Raw genomic sequence first — 17,544 nt, forward strand, 5'->3', positions numbered from 1 at the left:
CATGATGACATCTAGTCGCAAAGGATGCTGGGAAGTGTAGTCCGTAGCTGGGCATTCCTGTGTTACCTAATTGCTGCCATCATTAGAACGAAGTTGTGTGTGTACTTAATGCAACTCCGCGACCCGTGGACTGTAGCCCACCAGGCTCCTCTGTCCATGGGTTTTTCCAGGCAACAATAGTGGAGTGGGTTGCCATTCCCTCCTCCAGGGGATCTTCCCGACCCAGGGATTGGACCTGCATCTCCTGTGTCTCCTGCATTGCAGGCAGTTCTTTGCCCACTGAGCCATCAGGGAAGCCGTTTTATAGCAAAGGAGAATGGCTGTTGTTTCCACCACTGACGAGACCTGTTATGTTCATTTATCCCCAGCACCAGGCTGTGGTGAATACACGAGTGAATAAACTTATTCTTCAGTTCTGTATCTCTCTCCCACTGACTAGGGTCTCCTCCCCTTTTACACAAATATTTAGAATGATGAACATTTTAGAGCACCGTCCATGTGGGAGGCACTGAGCTGATGTCTTTACACATTTTGATTCCCTTAATTGCATTCTGTTATTATCCTTCTTTCTGAGATAAGAGAACAGAGAGTCCACCTCACTTGCTTCAGGTCACACAGATCACAAGGAGCTAAGCCCACATTCAAACCCAGGCAGGCTGGCTCCAGAGTCTACGCCCTCAGCCATCATGGTATCCACCTCACAGAGGTGGACACGGGGAGATTCCCAGATGCTCACACAACTGTGAGTCAGAGAGCCTCTTTCAACACTCAGACCTTCCAACACTGCCTTCACTTACCTCTTCGGATGCTGCAGAAATAGTTGGAACATGTGCGTAGCACGTATCTGTAGCCACAATAGTGCCAGTTAACAACCACCACCACAAAATCCACAGGAGGTGTTCACTGAGGTGAAAACACACGCGTGAGAGTTTCCATTTTATCTGGGGGATTTAGTGGGGATTATAGCTCAGGAGACAGCCTCTCGGAGAGCTGTGAGGAACTGGTCCAAACGGGTAGGTGAGAGGTCAGTTTATATGGGATTTTTGGAAAAGGGGGTCCACACAATCACGTGCACCCCTCATTACAAGGTTCATGTTGGTTATGATGCATGGACATCTCCATTAAAGACTGTAGTTCTTTTCTAAGAAAAAAGTGCAGGTTGGGCAGAAATGTGAACAGATATGTTTTTTAAAAAAATATATAGTTTATGAAAATTTAAATCCTATGAAGTAAAACATAAAAATAGTAATATATTCTTGATATATGTGCAAAATTTGAAACAACCACCTTTAAAAACAGCTCTCATGAGCCTGGGTATCTTCCCTATAAGTTGGGGGTCATTTTCTTTCCTATTTCACAGGACTCTGGTGAAGGTTGGTCGAGCTCGTCTATGTAACGTGCTCAGGACTGTACCTGGCAGATGGAAGGTGCCCGGGAAGCCAGTCCTGACACTGACCCTTCAGTGACCACGGAATTGCATTTAAGAGGGATCCGGGTTTAATTTTCTTGCCTCCAGCACAATAACTTCATGTGGATCTTTCAATGTAAAGGAATCCAGGACATTTCAGTGGCCCCAAATGGCCGGTGGCTACCGCACTGGACACCACAGATACAGCGCATTTCTGTGGTCACTGAAGGATCTGTGTCAGGACTGGCTTAGATCTTTTGTGCTGCGCTGAGTGCTCAGTCGTGTCCAGCTCTTTGCAACACCATGGACTGTAGTCTGCCAGGCTCCTCTATCCATGGAATTTTGCAGGCAACAATACTGGAGTGGGTTGCCATTTCCTTCCTCAGGGGATCTTCCTGATCCAGGGATCAAACCCACGACTCCTGCATCTCCTGCACTGCAGGTAGATTCTTCACCAACGAGCCACCGGGAAAATGCTTTAGATCTCTTAGATTATCAGAATGATCACACACTGTAGCCCCCGGAAGTGAGGCTGTGGGCCTGCTGCTGTGAGAGCCTGAGGGAGCACAGTCTCATGGAGCAATCTCATCGGTGGGTCTCGGGGACTCTTGGGTCCATGCAGGGTCCTCTGGGCACTTTGAATCTCAGGGTGCCCAGTGCCCTGCCCACAGGACACCTCCCCTGCCTGGGCCAGATTAACCAGTTACTGCTGATGTGAGATAAATGGTAACATGTCCTGGGTGCTTCCGCCTGTCACGCATGATGCTGAGCACTTTACATAGATGATCTCATGTGACCGTCTCCAGAGTCCTAGGAAGTATGAGCTAATATGATCCCCAATTTATTGGAGGGAAAAGCATGGCTCAGAGGAGCTTTTTAAAAACACTACTATTTAAAATTTTCTGCCAAATTTCACACTATGTGCCTATTTGTACGTTACATTCTTTCAATTCATAGGGTTCAAATTTTCATAAAACATCTCTTTCTTTAAAGCAGTTTATCTGTTCTCTTTTCTTTGCAAACTGCCCCTTTGCCAGAGAGCAGCTTGGCTTTGTGTACTGCAGGAGCTGGTACAGAAAATTCTCCAGGTCAGAGGTGGGCAGACTATGACCATCCAGCCCAGAGCCTGTTTGTGTAAATAAGGGCGTGTTGACACAGCCACACTCATCTTTAGGTGCTGTCTGGGATGCTTTCATGCAAAAGAGGAGCAGCTGCAATGGCCTGATGGCCCAGGATTCTAAAATACCTGCCACACACCCTTGCCGAAAAAGATGACTGACCCTGAACTGATTAGAGGCCAAACTGAAATCAGTATGGGTGAGGGGTGAGAATGGTTAGAAAAGGAGGGAAACCCTTGAACTTCCGTGACTGCGATGCACACTGTAAAAGATATTTTGTGTTTGAGTCCAATGCACATGCTATTAACACATACGTGTGTTTCTACCTGTGTGGCATTTCTTCCCACTCTAAGCCCAAGTTTAGAACCACTACTTACTCTTACTGAGCTGCTTCAAATCCTAAAAGATGATGCTGGGAAAGAGCTGCACTCAATATGTCAGCAAATTTGGGAAACTCAGCAGTGGCCACAGGACTGAAAAAGGTCAGTTTGCATTCCAATCCCAAAGAAAGGAAATGCCAAAGAATGTTCAAACTACCACACAACTGCATTCAACTCACACACTAGCAAAGTAATGCTCAAAATTCTTCAAGTTAGGCTTCAACATTACATGAATGGAGAACTTCCAGATGTTCAAGCTGGATTCAGAAAAGGCAGAGGAACCAGAGATCAAATCGCTGACACCTGTTGGATCATAGGAAAAGTAAGAGAATTCCAGAAAAATATCTATTTCTGTTTCATTGACTATGCTAAAGCCCTTGACTGTGTGGATCACAACAAGCTGTGGAAAATTCTTCAAGAGATGGGGATACCAGACCACCTGACCTGCCTCCTGAAAAATCTGTATGCAGGTCAAGAAGCAACAGTTAGAACAAGACATGGGAAAACGAACTGGCTCAAAACTGGGAAAGGAGTACATCAAGGCTGTATATTGCCACTCTGCTTCATTAATTTATATGCAGACTACATCATGCGAAATGCCAGGCTGGATGAAGCACAAGCTGAAATCAAGATTGCCGGGAGAGATATCAATAACCTCAGATATGCAGATAACAACACCTTTATGGCAGAAAGCAAAGAGGAACTACAGAGCCTCTTGATGAAAGTGGAAGAGGAGAGTGAAAAAGCTGGCTTAAAAGTCAACATGCAAAAAACAAAGATAATGGCATCCGGTCCCATCACTTCATGGCAAATAGATGGGGAAACAGTGGAAACAGTGACAGACTGCTTTCTTGGGCTCTAAAATCACTGCAGATAGTCAGTGCAGCCATGAAATTAAAAGATGCTTGCTCCCTGGATGAAAAGCTATGACCAACCTAGACAGCATATTAAAAAGCAGAGACATGACTTTGTTAACAAAGGTCCGTCTAGTCAAGGCTGTGGTTTTTCCAGTAGTCATGTATGGATGTGAGAGCTGGACCATAAAGAAAGCTGAGCACTGAAGAATTGATGCTTTTGAACTGTGGTGTTGGAGATGACTCTTGAGAGTCTCTTGGACTGCAAGGAGATCCAGCCAGTCCATCCTGAAGGAGATCAGTCCTGGGTGTTCATTGGAAGGACTGATGCTGAAGCTGAAGCTTCAGTACTTTGGCCACCTGATGCAAAGAGCCGGCTCATTGGAAAGATGCTGGGAAAGATTGAAGGCAGGAAGAGAAGGGAGCGACAGAGGATGAGATGCTTGGATGGCATCACCGATTTGATGGACATGAATTTGGGCAAGTTCCAGGAGCTGGTGATGGACAGGGAAGCCTAGCGTGCTGCAGTGTACGGGGTCTCAAAAGGGTTGGAGACGACTGAGCGACTGAACTGACTGACTTACTCTTATGACCTGCACAAGGTCATTCTCGTCCCCTTAAGACCTGCCCATCACGACCTCCTATTTCGGTTTCTCTAACGAACCAAGACACAAAGGCCCCCTACCCTCCCCGCTAATAACCAAGTTGCCACGAGCCTTCTGACGCCTGTGCTGGTGTCAGAGGCGGTTTGAACCACCTGACTCGGCCTTGGGGGCGGGCTTGGGGCTTGTGCGTGACGCCGAGCGGCTCAGCGCTGTTCATTCGCGCGCGTTTGTCCACCGCGTCCCCGAGCGTCTCCGGAGCCGGCTCTGCTCAGGCGCCAAGGACGCGCGCGGAGCCAGCCCGCCTGCCCTGCCCAGCGGCCCAGACCGAAGCGGGTCCCGAGGTCAGTCCCGCGCCCGCCGCTCCGCGGGGTCTGCGCCCGCAGGGCGGGGGCGCCGCGCGGGGCTGGGAGCGCGGGCGGGGGGGTCCCCGCGGGGAGGGCGGGGGCCCCCCGGGAGGAGGTGTGGGCGCGGGGGCTGCTGCCTGGGGGCCCCGATACCCAGGGGGCGCGCGGTGGGGGCCCTGCAGGAACCCGGGTCTCCCCTGAGGGCGACGGAGACCCTCGGATCCTTTGAGCCGCTGGGCAACTCCGGGCCCCAGGATTTCTGGGGCCACTGGGAGGAGCGAATCCTGGAGGGGACAGAGGAGTGGGTTCCCCCGGAGTGGGGTGTCCGGAGGCGGGGACGGCGGGGACCCCCTCCAGGACAGGCTTGGGGGGGGCCGGGTCCTGGTCCCCAGGTTTTAGGGGCGGGAGGGGGCGGACCCGGGGACTTTGCGGTTTGATGGGGGAGGCGGAGGTCCGGGGGCTGCTCCCAACCTGGGAAGCCAGCGGGGTGTCAGGGGTCAGCGAGCAAATGGGCCAAGCAGAACACGGGAAGTGATGCCATGGGCATGTTCTGGGGAGTCCGAGGGGCACTTTGAGGGGTAGGGAGCAGAGGAGACCCTCTGGACGTGTTTGCAGGTGCGCTGAGACTCATCAGAGGCTCGCAGATGAGGAGTGCGCGTGGAAAACAGCTTTTGCGCCTCCAGTGGCTCTGTGCGCCTGCGTGGCTGCGGGTGGGGGCTGGGAGCACGTTTGGGGCGCGCGGTTTTGAGGGGCAGCCTCTGGGGGAGGGGCCTGGGCGAGGCTGTGGGTGGGCCTGGGTGTCCACCAGAGGGAAAGGGTACTGGGGAGGGTGAGGGGTCATTTCAGCCTGTGGGTCTGCCTTTGTGCCTGTCTGGAGGGGGTGTGTGTGTGTGTGTGTGTGTGTGTGTGTGTGTGTGTGTGTCCTGCCCCCCTGTGTGGTGGGGGTCTCTGAATTTCCCTGGACTTGTCTGCAGGTGTGTTTGTGTCCTTATGCCCTGGCTTCCGCAGTCTGTATTTGAAAGTGTGCGTTACTAACAATCCTGTGTGTGTGTGTAACTGGTTGAGTGTTCCCACCGTTTGACGCACCTTGCATTTGCACAATTAAGGTGTGAGGGTTTGCGGTGGGTCAAAGGATTCTTAAAAAGGCTTAAAGGAAGAGGTTTGACTCTAAGTTAGCAGAGTGTTCTGAGTATGTGTGTGCATTTAATTACATTTAATTTTCATGTTTAATCATTTATAGTCCTCATTTTCACGAGGGGAAAGCTGACAGCACTGGAGGCTAAATAATGCCTGAAGCAGGACCTGCAGGGACAATACAGTGAACCTGTTTAAATATGAATGTCCGATAAATAATGAATTATCTTTTCGTATAAGTATGCTCCAAATATATCGTGGGACTTGCATATACTTAAACATCATTTAGCCAAATAAATAAAAAATTAGTAGTAGACACGACCCATGTAGTGTTTGGATATGGCTTATACTAAAAAAAAAAAAAAATGATCTGTGTGCCTGAAGCTCAAATCTCAGTGTCCTGTGTCTTTCTTGTTGCTGTTGTTAAATCTTGAGATCCCCAGTTAGTGACTGGCAGGCTGGAATCCCCCAGTTCTCACCCCAGACACACTGGCCAAGTCCCACCCAGGGTGATGCTGGGGCGGAGGTATGGAGCCCACACTGAGCCTTGGAGGAAACCAGGAGGGAGGCATTGCCAACACGTCCCCTTGGATGTTGGGGACCTGGAGACGTGGGGAGGGGATGGAGTTGTCTGAGTCCACCTGACCTCTGAGAGCCACACCCGGGCCCCCGACTCCCCCGCCCAGGCACTGACTGTCTCCCGTCTGCAGGGAGCACCTGTGGAGTCACCATGCTGCCTCTGAGCACCATTGGGGGCCAGGAACCCGAGGAGGTGCAGACCAAGCCGCCGGAGAAAGGAGGTGAGACCCAGAAAACTGTGGGTAGGAGGGAGTGGGGAGGTCTCCAGGGCACAGGTGATGGGGAAGCAATGATCCTGAAGATTGGCCCTGACCCCACATGTCTCCACTGGCTCTTCCGGGCAGGGACACCCAGGATGCAGCCTCCCTGCCATCACCTCCCATCAGTGGGTCCTGTCATTGCCCAACTCAGAGCCTGCAGGGAGCTCCTGGGAGCTGAGCCCGTTTGGGCCCCTTTTCGTGGCCTGGACACCCCTGTTTTCTTACCCCAGCCCCTCCCCTCCCTGACACTTCCTGTCTGTTCCCTGGGGGCCTTTGGGATACAATTGAATGCAGGTCTCACTCACTCCTGGGCGACCTCCAACAAGTGTCCCCACCTCTCTGTGCCTCGGTTGGCTCACCTCTAAAGTGGGTTGATGATAATACCCATCTCAGAGAGTTATTGGCTTCTCTGGTGGCTCAGTCAGTAAAGAGTCCGCCCTCAACATGGGAGACCAGGGTTTGATCCCTGGGTCGGGAAGATCCCCTGGAGAAGGAAATGGCAACCCACTTCAGTATACTTGGGAGTTATTATGAAGAGAGAGTTATTATGAAGAACCACATAAACGAATGCATGCACAGTACTTAAAAGCGTGTCTGGAACATACTCCGCACGTATTAGCTCCTGTTACTGGTTTCATGATGAAGACTGTATTATGACCGAGTTTCTCAAGCCTCATAGGGTCAAATAGTCTCATGACTCTCTCCTCCTTCCTCAGTCTTGCTTTCTGTGAAGGCTGATGTTCCGCGAAAGAAGTCCAAGAGAATGAAGGGAACCGTGTCCTTCAGAGTCCTGCCGTTCTGCCCCGTGGTAAGCCTGCTTGCTTCCTCCCTTTTCACTGGAGGCCCCTGGGCTGAGTGATCACGTGGATTGGCCACCCTCTCTGCCCACCAGAGACCCTTGGGTGCCCGGGTGCCCCTTGCCCCTGCCTTGTCCCGGATGTGGCCCCATCCCGTAGGGAGTGGTCTTCCTTGAATATTTTGCCCGCCTCTCTGCCTCCTTCTCTTTGCTAATTCCAACATCTGCTTCGGTGTCACCTCCTCCATGAAGCCTCCCTTGCTCACTTTCATGTCATTTCTCTCCAATCCACTGCCTCACTGAACTTTTTTTCAGAGTAATTATTGCTACTTGACAGCATACCTTCTGTCTATGTGTTCATCATCTGTCTCCTCTACCCGAGTAGTTCTGTGGGGGCAGGGCCCTCCTCTGTTGTTCAATGACTCATTCCGTGCCTAGCACAGATGTAACCAGCCTCCTGCTCTGTATACGCTCGGGCTGATTAAATGAAGCAATGAATTAGGGAACGGTCCCTCCTGTGGAGGCAGCTGCGGCCTTGTCCCCCTGGGTACCAGTCCTCCTTCTCCTACTAACCCCATTGACTTTTCTGGGGGGACCCCCTGTCTCCACGCACTTTGGGTGGATCTGATCCCATCCTCAGACCAGCGCCAGGTACGCCCCTGACCAATCAGAGCCGGCCGTGCCAAGGTTCCCGGTGATTGGTCCTGGGCTGGGCACGTGACTCACCCTTGGCCAATGAGGCGTCGGCTCTGTCTCTGGGCTTCTTAACAGGCAGGAAGGGAGGCTGGAGGGACCGTGGTGAGAACCAGGGGGGCCCGTGGGGAGAGGTCAGGGGAGGCCCTGGGTCAGCTGCCTGCGAGAACATCTTTCCTATTAGTGCCTGCCGCAGTCCCGGGGAGGACTCGTTAGAAAATCTTATTAGAAAAGAACGTGAGAGTCACAGGTTTACAAAGTATTTCCTGGGCAACTTCGACCTGGCAGGCGTGGTGTGAGCACTTTGTATAGATGATCTCATGTAACCATTACCGAGTCCTATGAAAGACGGATTAATATGATCCCTAATACAGGAGAGACACCCAAGGCTCCTGAGTGCTGTCTTTAAAGGTTATTTCAAGTTTTGTGCATAATGAAGACCCAGTGGCTCCTTTCATATTGAAGTGAAGGGAAGTGAAGTCGCTCAGTCGTGTCCGACTCTTTGTGACCCCATGGACTGTAGCCCACCAGGCTCCTCCATCCATGGAATTTTCCAGGCAAGAGTACTGGAGTGGGTTGCCATTTCCTTCTCCATTCGTATTAGACTCTTTCAATTCTCAGGATTCGTATCTTCATAAAGTATTTCTTATTTTTAAGGAAAAACCACAAAGTGTATCCTTTCACATTGCTGCCCTAACTGCCCACTCGCCAGAGAGCACCTTGGCTTCGTCTGCTCTAGGAACTGGCACAGAAGATTCTCTAGGTCAAGGGGGAGCCGATTGAGGTCACCCAGTCCGCAGCCTGTTTGAGTAAACAAGAGCTTGTTGACACACTACACCCACATCTTAGGGAGAGTCTGCGATGCTTTCATGCCAAGTCCAGTAGCTCTGACAGAGCGGATGGTTCAGGAAGACTAAGCAATTTGCCATGACATCTTTGACCACCAAAGTGACCGATCTTGCTCGGAATAAATGCAAACTGAAATCAATACCGGTGAAGGTGTGAAAATGGTTAGAAAAAGGAGGGAGATCTTGAACTACTGTGAGTGTGATGCCGTGTGTAAAGGATATTTTGTGTTTGGGTCCAGTGTACATGCTACACACATGTGTTTCTAGGTGTGTGGGGTGCGTGTTTCCTCATATTCGAGAAAGGCGTTTAGAACCACTCCTCACCCTCATTACCTTCACCGCTGAGTCTCCTCCACCTAAAACCCGCCCAAGGCCACTCTCTATGTCAGTTTCTCTAAGCAGTGAGGATGAGGCGGCCCGGGACCACCCCCCATCCCCCCCAACAATAAAAGTGAAACCAACACGCCGGTGCTGGCGGCAGGCACACTGTTAACCACCTGCTTGTGTTGGGGGGTGGAGGTGGGGCGTCGTGAGTGATGCTGAGCCGCTCAGCGCTCTTCATTCCTGCGAGTGTACCCGCAGGTCCCCTGGACTTCTTCGGAGCCAGCCCTGCCCGGGCCCCCAGGACCAGCGGTGAGCAAGCCGGCGCTCTCCAGCCCAGACGTCGAGCCCGAGCCCGGGTCCGGAGGTGAGTCCCGCGGCCGCAGGTCCGAGAGGTCTGCGCCATCGGGGCGGGGGGCGTGGGAGGGCGCTGCGGGGTCCCCGCGGGGAGGGCGATGGCGCCCCGGGAGGAGGTGCGGGCGTGCTCTGGGCTGCTGCCTGGGAGCCCCGAGACCCCAGGGCGCGCCCGGTGCGCGCCCGGCAGGAACCTCTGCTCCCCTGAGGGCGGGGGCGTCCTCAGCCCCTCGTGAGCCGCGAGGAGTCCGAGCGTTTGCCTGGCCACTGGGAGGAGGGGAGCCTGGAGGGGACACAGGCGGCTGGGGTGTCCGGAGGCGGGGGTCCCCTCCAGGGCAGGCGGAGGGGGGCCCGGGTCCTGGTCCCCAGGTTTTGGGGGGCGGGAGGGGAGGACCCAGGACTTTGCAGTTTGCTGGAGGAGGCGGGAGGCACAGGTTTGCAATGCACACCAGAGAGGTCAGTCGGTCTCAGGGCTCAGGTAAGGAATTGGCCGCACAGAAGACAGGAACATGATTCTGGGGGGCGTCCAGAGGGCAGTGTGACGGGTGGGGAGCCGGGGAGACCCTCTGGGTGAGTTTGGGGTTCACTAAGGGCGCAGAGCAAGGTTCACAGATGAGGAGTGCGCATGGAAAACAGCTTTTGCGCCTCCAGTGGTTCTGTGCACCTGCGTGACTGCGGGTGGGGGCTGGGAGCACGTTTGGGGTGCGAGGTTTTGAGGGGCAGCCTCTGGGGAAGGGGCCCGGGCGAGGCTGAGGGTGGGCCTGGGTGTCCACCAGAGGGAAAGGGTACTGGGGAGGGTGAGGGGTATTGATAATTTCAGCTGATGCATCTGCAGTTGTGTGTGTGTGTGTGTGTGTGTGTGTGTGTGTGAGACCAGGACTACCTGTGAGGCCCCTCCTTCAGTCCTGAGAAGCAGGCCTGCCCACCTTAGTGCCGGGGGTCTCTGGGTTTCCTTGCAATGTGTCTGCAGGTGTGTTTGTGTCAGTAAGCCCTGGTTTCCACAGTGATCATCAGAAAATGTGCGTCTCTAACAATTGTGTGTGTGTGTGTATCTGGCCGGGGGTTCCCACTATTTGACGCACTCTGTATTTGCACGATTATGTGTGAGGATCTCTGATGGGTCTTAAGCATCTTAAACAGGCTTCGAAGAAGAGGTTTGACTCTAAGATATCAGATAGTGTGTTCTGAGTGTGTGTGTGTGTGTATTTAATCATATTTAATCCTCATGTTTAATCATTTATTTTCCTCATTTTCATGGACGGGAAAGCTGACAGCACAAGAGGTTAAAAAACCCCTGAATCGGGGCTTGCCAGGTAAAATACAGGATGCTTACTTCAATTTGAATTTAAGACAAATAGTGAATTCCCTTTTAGTATAAGTATGTTCCAAATATTTCATGGGACTTGCCTATACTTAAACATCATCTAGCAAAATAAATTTAAAAATGAGTTTTTATGTAGACCTGACCCATATAGTGTTTCAATACGACTTATAGTAAAAACTGATTTGTGTGTCTGAAATTCAAGTCTGAGTTTGCTATGAATCTGTTGTAATATCATGTTAGGAAATCTGGCAAACTTGAGCCTTGAGATCTCCCAGCTGGTGACTGGCAGGCTGGAATCTACCCAGTCCACAGCCCTCAGACACACGGACCAGCGTTCTGCCCAGGAAGGGCTGGGGTCAGCCTCTGCTGAACCCGCTCCCTGCAGGGCCGGCCCGCCCCGGGGGCTGTGCCGCGGGGTCTGGGGCCCCGCCCCTCCCCGTCACCGCAGTCCTGAGGCCGGGACCGATGCCTCCTGTGCCGGGACCAGCGGGGCAGGAGGGGCCGGCCTGTCTGAACCCCTTGGGCAGGCTGCCTGGTAGCCTTGGGACGGAGCTGAAACAGCACTGGGAACGCTCCACGAGTGCATTTATTGAGTGCCTGCTGTATGCCAGACTCCAGAGGCAGGCCCTTTTGATAGTAACTGTTATTGGCCTTCAGAGTCCCTGCATTTTGTATCATAATATTTCTTCTTTTTCTTAAATGGTCATAAACTTCAGGTACCACGAGCCCTGCCCTTGTCCTTGCCGGGCGCCATGACAACCGGTCTCCCCAGATCACACCCTGGGCCTTGGAGGGAACCAGGAGGAGGCATTGCCAGCACGTCCCCTTGGATGCTGGGGATCTGGAGACGTGGGGAGGGGATGGGGCTGTCTGAGTCCACCCGACCTCTGAGAGCCACACCCAGGCCCCCTGGCTCCGCCGCCCAGGCACTGACTGTCTCCTGTCCGCAGGGAGCACCTGTGGGGCCATGATGCTGCCTCTGAGCACCATCGAGGGCCAGGAGACCGAGGAGGTGCAGACCAGGCCACCGGAGAAAGGAGGTGAGACCCACGTGGGGTGGGAACTGTGGGCAGGCAGGAGTGGGGAGGCCTCCAGGCTGATGGGGAAGCGTGGACCCTGAAGACTGGCCCCAGCCCCGAGTGTCTCCCGCTGGCTCCTCTTAAGGAGCGGGGGGCCCTGAGGGGTGCCCGGGATGGAACCTCCCGACATCACCTCACATCCGTGAGTCCGTCACTCCCCTGCTCAGAGCCTGCGGGGCTGCGTCCTGGGAGCTGGAATCAATCTGGGCTCCTCTGTGTCGTGTGGCCACCTGCATGGGCCGGCTGACCCTCTGTTCAGTTGCCAGGTCAAGGGGCTGTAGGGTCATTCATCTGAGACGTGACAAGGCCTGAAGAGAGGATTTAGCAGTGGGAAGGAGTGCGCTGGGGGCCTCCCAGGCAGCGCTCGTGGTAAAGAACCTCCTGCCTATGCAGGAGTCGCACGTTTCATCCCTGGGTGGGGAAGAGCCCCTGGAGGAGGAAATGGCAACCCGCTCCAGTATTCTTGCCTGGAGAATCCCATGGACAGAGGAGCCTGGTGGGCTACAGTCCGTAGGGTCCCTCAGAGTCGGACACAATTTAGTAACTAAGCACAGAGCAAGGAGGATCCTTTTGGTGATCTGGCCTCATGAGGGAGGGCTCTTGGGTTTGCTGTGACGCTCCCTTTTTTGAAAACTTTTACTTTGCAATAATTTTACATTCACAAGACGTTGCCATTGTGATTCATAGAAATTCCATGGACCCTTTATCCCATTTTCCTCCAGTAATTTGATCTTATTGGATGATAGTCCAACGTGAAAACTAGCCCACTGATACTAGCACAATCCCCATGTGTGTTTTTACTTATATTTCAACACATCTGCAGCTGCGTGTAACCCTCATACAAAATAAGATGCAAGCCACTTCCTTAGCTACCTACTTCCTTGCCAGAGGTAGCTACTTCCCAGCTTCCTGTCCAGTCTTCCAGAATGTTCTGTGCTCACTCATACTGACAGGGATGTGTATGTATCTGGCACTGTGTATTTATGTCTGATACGCTGTGTGTACTATATGTCTCACTCCCACTTCCTCTTTTGTCTTAGTTCACTTAATTCTCATCTGGCATGTCGTGCCAGTCACAGTCCCAATGCTTCCCTGCATCCAGTCACCCGCACTCCACAACCTCCCTGTGAGATTGACACCAATTACCTCATGGTGCAGATGGGAAATCTGAAGGGTGACAAGTCCGAATAATCAGCTCATGGTGGGACCTGAACCCTGGCCATGTGGGCTGGGGGTCTTTGACCTTAAGCACTGTGCCCTCTGTCCATCTCGAGGAACCTCCCCCACAAGATGCTGGTTTGTGTTCCAGCTGCCTGGCATTGCATGGTCTGTCTGTGCTGTGTGCGATAAGTGGCTCAGTCGTGTCCGACTCTTTGTGACCCCACGGACTGCAGCACTCCAGGCTTCCCTGTCCATCACCAACTCCCAGAGCTTGGTCAAACTCACGTCCATCAAGTTGGTGATGCCAACCAACCATCTCATCCTCTGTCGTCCCCTTCTCCTCCTGCCTTCAACCTCCCCCAACATCAGGGTCTTTTCCAGTGAGTCAGTTCTTCTCCTCAGGTGGCCAGAGTATTGTCTTCTTTGGGGAAACCTAAGTATTTTCTGGAGAGACATGCCACAGGGCCACCTGCGTATCAGCGGTGCCTTCCTCCTGGACACAGGCACCCCAGGGCGTCACTATCTCCACAGCCCCTTCGGTCACTGACATTCCGTCTGTTCCCTGAGGACCTTCAGGATGCAATTTAATGCGTGACTGCAAGTGTCCTAACCCCTCTGTGCCTCAGTTTCTTCCTCTGTAAAGTTGGATGAAGATAAGAGCCAAGTTAGCTATCACAGTAAAATATATGCAAGAGTGCCCAGCACAGGGCAAGTACTCAACATGCGTTAGTTTCTGTCACTGGTTTCATGATGGAGATCTTATTATTACTGAGTTTCTCAAGCCTCAGAGGGCATGATGGCCTCACACCTCTTTCCTCCTTCCCCAGCCCTGCTTTCTGAGAACCCTGATGAGCCTCGAAAGAAGCCCAGAGGAGTGAAGGGAAGACTGTCTTTCAATGTCCTGCCGTTCTGTCCCATGGTAAGCCTACTTGTTTCCTCTCTTTGACCAGAGATCCCCTAGGTTATGAGAGGTCAGGCACCCCCACCACCCTCTCTGCCCAGGAGAGACCCAAGGGTGGCTGGGTGCCCCTTGTCCCCCACCCCAGGATGTGTCCCCATTCTCTCGGGGGTGCTGCCTTCTTTCCTGCCTCCTCTCTTTCCTAATTCCAACTTCCAGTGTCACCTCCTCCATGAAGCCTTCCTTGCTCACTTTTGCCCCATTTCCCTCTGACCTCTTGCCTTCCTGAATTTTCTTCAGTGTTATTATTGCTACCTGAGAGCATATCTTGTATCTATCTTTTAAATCATCTGTCTCCCCTACTAGAGTAGTTTTGTGGGGTCAAAAGCCTCCTCTATTGTGCAATGACATATCCCCTGTCTAGATCAGATGTAAGCAGCGCTGGGAACTGTATATACTCGGGCTGATTAAATGAAGGAATGAATTAGGGAATGGTCCCTCCTGAAAAGGCAGCTGTGGCCTTGTCCACCTGGGTACCAGTCCTCCTTCTCCTACTAACACCCTTGACTTTTCTGGGGGGACCACTTGTCTCCACGCACTTTGGATGAATCTGATCCCATCCTCAGACCAGCTCCAGGTACACCCCTGACCAATCAGAACCGGCAGTGCCAAGGTTCCCCGTGATTGGTCCTGGGCTGGCACATGACTCACCCTTGGCCAATGAGGCGTCGGCTCTGTCTCTGGGCTTCTTAGCAGGCAGGAGGGGAGGCTGGAGGGACCCTGGTGAGAACCAGCAGGGGCTGTGGGGAAGGGTCACGGGAGGCCCTGGGTCAGATGCCTGCGAGAACGTCTTTCCTACTAGTGCCTGCAGCAGTCCCGGGGAGGACTCTTTATAAAATTTTCTTGTTAAGAAATAATGTAATCAAAGATTTTACCAAAACAGTACAAAGATCATCCGAGTTCACCAATTGTCACCATTTTTTCCTATTTGCATGTTTTCTCATATGCACTATATATATGTACATATGCTCCGATTCCTCCGTGTGTTTCACCTTAGAATCTTCTCTTATATAACTGTGGGCCTGTTGTGACCTTTGAGGTTTTAACCCTGATATGCACTTTCATCTCATCTGCTGTCCACATTCTTGGTTTGTTCACTCACTACATGCTGTTTGGTGTTCTTTCTCCTCCTACATGGGGGAAAACTGGGGCCAGGGATTGCACTTGGTAATGTATCTTTGCGATTCCTAGGTGGCATTAGTTGTAAAGAACCTGCCTGCCAGTGCAGGAGATGTAAGAGACATGGGTCCAGTCCCTGGGTGGGGAAGATCCCCTGGAGGAGGAAACGGCAACCCGCTCCAGTCTTCTTGCCTGGAGAATCCCATGGACAGAGGAGCCTGGCGGGCTACACTCCACGGGGTCGCAGAGAGCTGGACACAACTGAGACAACTTGAGCATGCACACAATATATCTTTCATTCTCTTTGAGCTAGACAATCTCCTCAGTCTTCCGTTGCCTCTTATGACAGACAGTTTTGAACATCCGAGTCACACCTCGCACAATATTGATTGCTTTTTCTGTTTTGCTTCATTTCTATACTTGTTTGATTTTTGTGCTATCCCCCTAATGAGATTCAGGGTGAGCTGTGATCTCTGGAGCACCACCTAAGTGATGCCATGTCCTTCTCAGAACATCGCATTTAGATGCACTTGAATTGTGATCCACTCAGTTTATCCCATTTCTCCACTGAATACTTACTGATTTTTCTTTTCTCTGTGCAACTAACTAATAAGAAATCAGTGGGGAGATGCTTGTAGATGAGCCAAATAGTCTAGAAAGAGAGAGCTTTCTGGTCAGTTCATTTTGGGTCCCGTGCCCACCACAGAACCAACCGTCAGCTTATGAGATGAGAACCCTACATCTTGTATCCATGGGCATGTATGGGGCAGACAGTCCCTGCCTTTCCCTAACCGCTATAAGTAGGGGATGAAGCAGTGATTCTCAACCGGAGGCAATTCATCCCCCAGGGGACACCTTCGGTGTCGGGATACATTTCTTCTTTGTCACAAGAAGAGGAAGGAAGGTACTAGCACCGGGCGGGTAGAGGGCAGTGATGGTATTTAACCTCCTGCAATGCACAAGATGCCCCCCAGACACACTCACTGCAAAGAATGGCCTGCCTCTGAAACATCGCGAGAGTGACACCACCGTTCTCTTCCTGCGTCTACGTTCTCGTTCTCTTTCCTTTCAGCCGAGCGTCTGCTTCACCTATTACGTGGAGCCCGATGACCCTGAGTCTGAGCCCCAGGTTCCTTCTGACGCTTCGAAGTCGGACCCGAATTGCACCTTTGTCCCTCTGCCTGTGCTGGAGTTCCGCGAGGTCAAGGTGTGCGAGTGTCCCCTCTGCTGCCTCAGCTTCGTCACTGCTTCCTAAACCCCGAGGGCCCTCCGCTTCCCGCTCCTGACCGCGCGCCCCCGAATCATGCATGCTGGGCTACCGTGACGTAAAATCCCCCAATGCAGCGGCTTCAATAAACTCAACTTGCTGTCTCTCCCAAGGCTGTGGTCTGTGTGTGAAACTCCCAGGGCCGGGGCGGGGCGGCTCCGTGGGGTTGGGCAGCCAGGGTCCTTGGACCTCGGTGCTCTGAGCCACGTGGCTGGAGAGGGCTCACCTCCTCCACCCAGTCCACATTCTGGTGCGGGGCAACTGAGGGGATGAGGAGCGGGGAAGACATGCTTCAGTCCTTCAAAGGGCGACTCTTACAAGAAGCCCAGGTCACTTTTCCTCACAGCTCATTGGCCAGAGCAGGTCACATGACGACATCTAATTGCAAGGGGTGCTGGGAACTGTAGTCCTTAGCCGGGCAATCCTGTGTCATCCAATAGCTCCTATTACTATAGCAAAGGAGAATGAATAATGTGTCCACCTTTGATCAGGTCTATTATGTTAATGTATCCCCAGCACGTGTTGTGATGAACACATGAGTGAATAAATATATTCTTCAATTCTGTATCTCTCTCCCATTGATTAGGGTCCCCTCCGTTTTTATCAGGATAAACATTTTTGAACACTGACTCTGTTAGGCACTGAGCTAATGTCTTTACACATTTTGAGCCACTTAATTCTCACAACCTGTGGCTGGTTCTGCTATTATCCCTCTTTCTGAGATAAGAGAACAGAGAGTCCACCTCACTTGCTTCAGGTCACACAGATCACAAGGAGCTAAGCCCACATTCAAACCCAGGCAGGCTGGCTCCAGAGTCTATGCCCTCAGCCATCATGGTATCCACCTCACAGAGGTGGACATGGGGAGATTCCCAGATGGTCACACAACTGTGGGTCAGAGAGCCTCTTTCAACACTCAGACCTTCCAACACTGCCTTCACT

General features: G+C 52.4%; 1 protein-coding gene across 1 annotated transcript; it reads left to right on the forward strand.

Annotated features, from left to right (window-relative positions):
- The first annotated feature begins 4,542 nt into the window (after positions 1 to 4,542).
- LOC122420060 lies at positions 4,543 to 16,710 on the forward strand. The gene is made up of 7 exons (XM_043434796.1): positions 4,543 to 4,706; positions 6,554 to 6,643; positions 7,399 to 7,490; positions 9,602 to 9,707; positions 11,969 to 12,058; positions 14,086 to 14,177; positions 16,408 to 16,710. The coding sequence occupies exons 2-7, from the start codon at positions 6,574 to 6,576 to the stop codon at positions 16,588 to 16,590; spliced, it is 633 nt and encodes a 210-aa protein (XP_043290731.1). The 5' UTR covers positions 4,543 to 4,706; positions 6,554 to 6,573; the 3' UTR covers positions 16,591 to 16,710.
- The last annotated feature ends 834 nt before the right edge of the window (positions 16,711 to 17,544 follow it).

This window comes from Cervus canadensis, chromosome 18 (genome assembly GCF_019320065.1).
Source record: "Cervus canadensis isolate Bull #8, Minnesota chromosome 18, ASM1932006v1, whole genome shotgun sequence".
Lineage (NCBI taxonomy): Eukaryota > Metazoa > Chordata > Mammalia > Artiodactyla > Cervidae > Cervus > Cervus canadensis.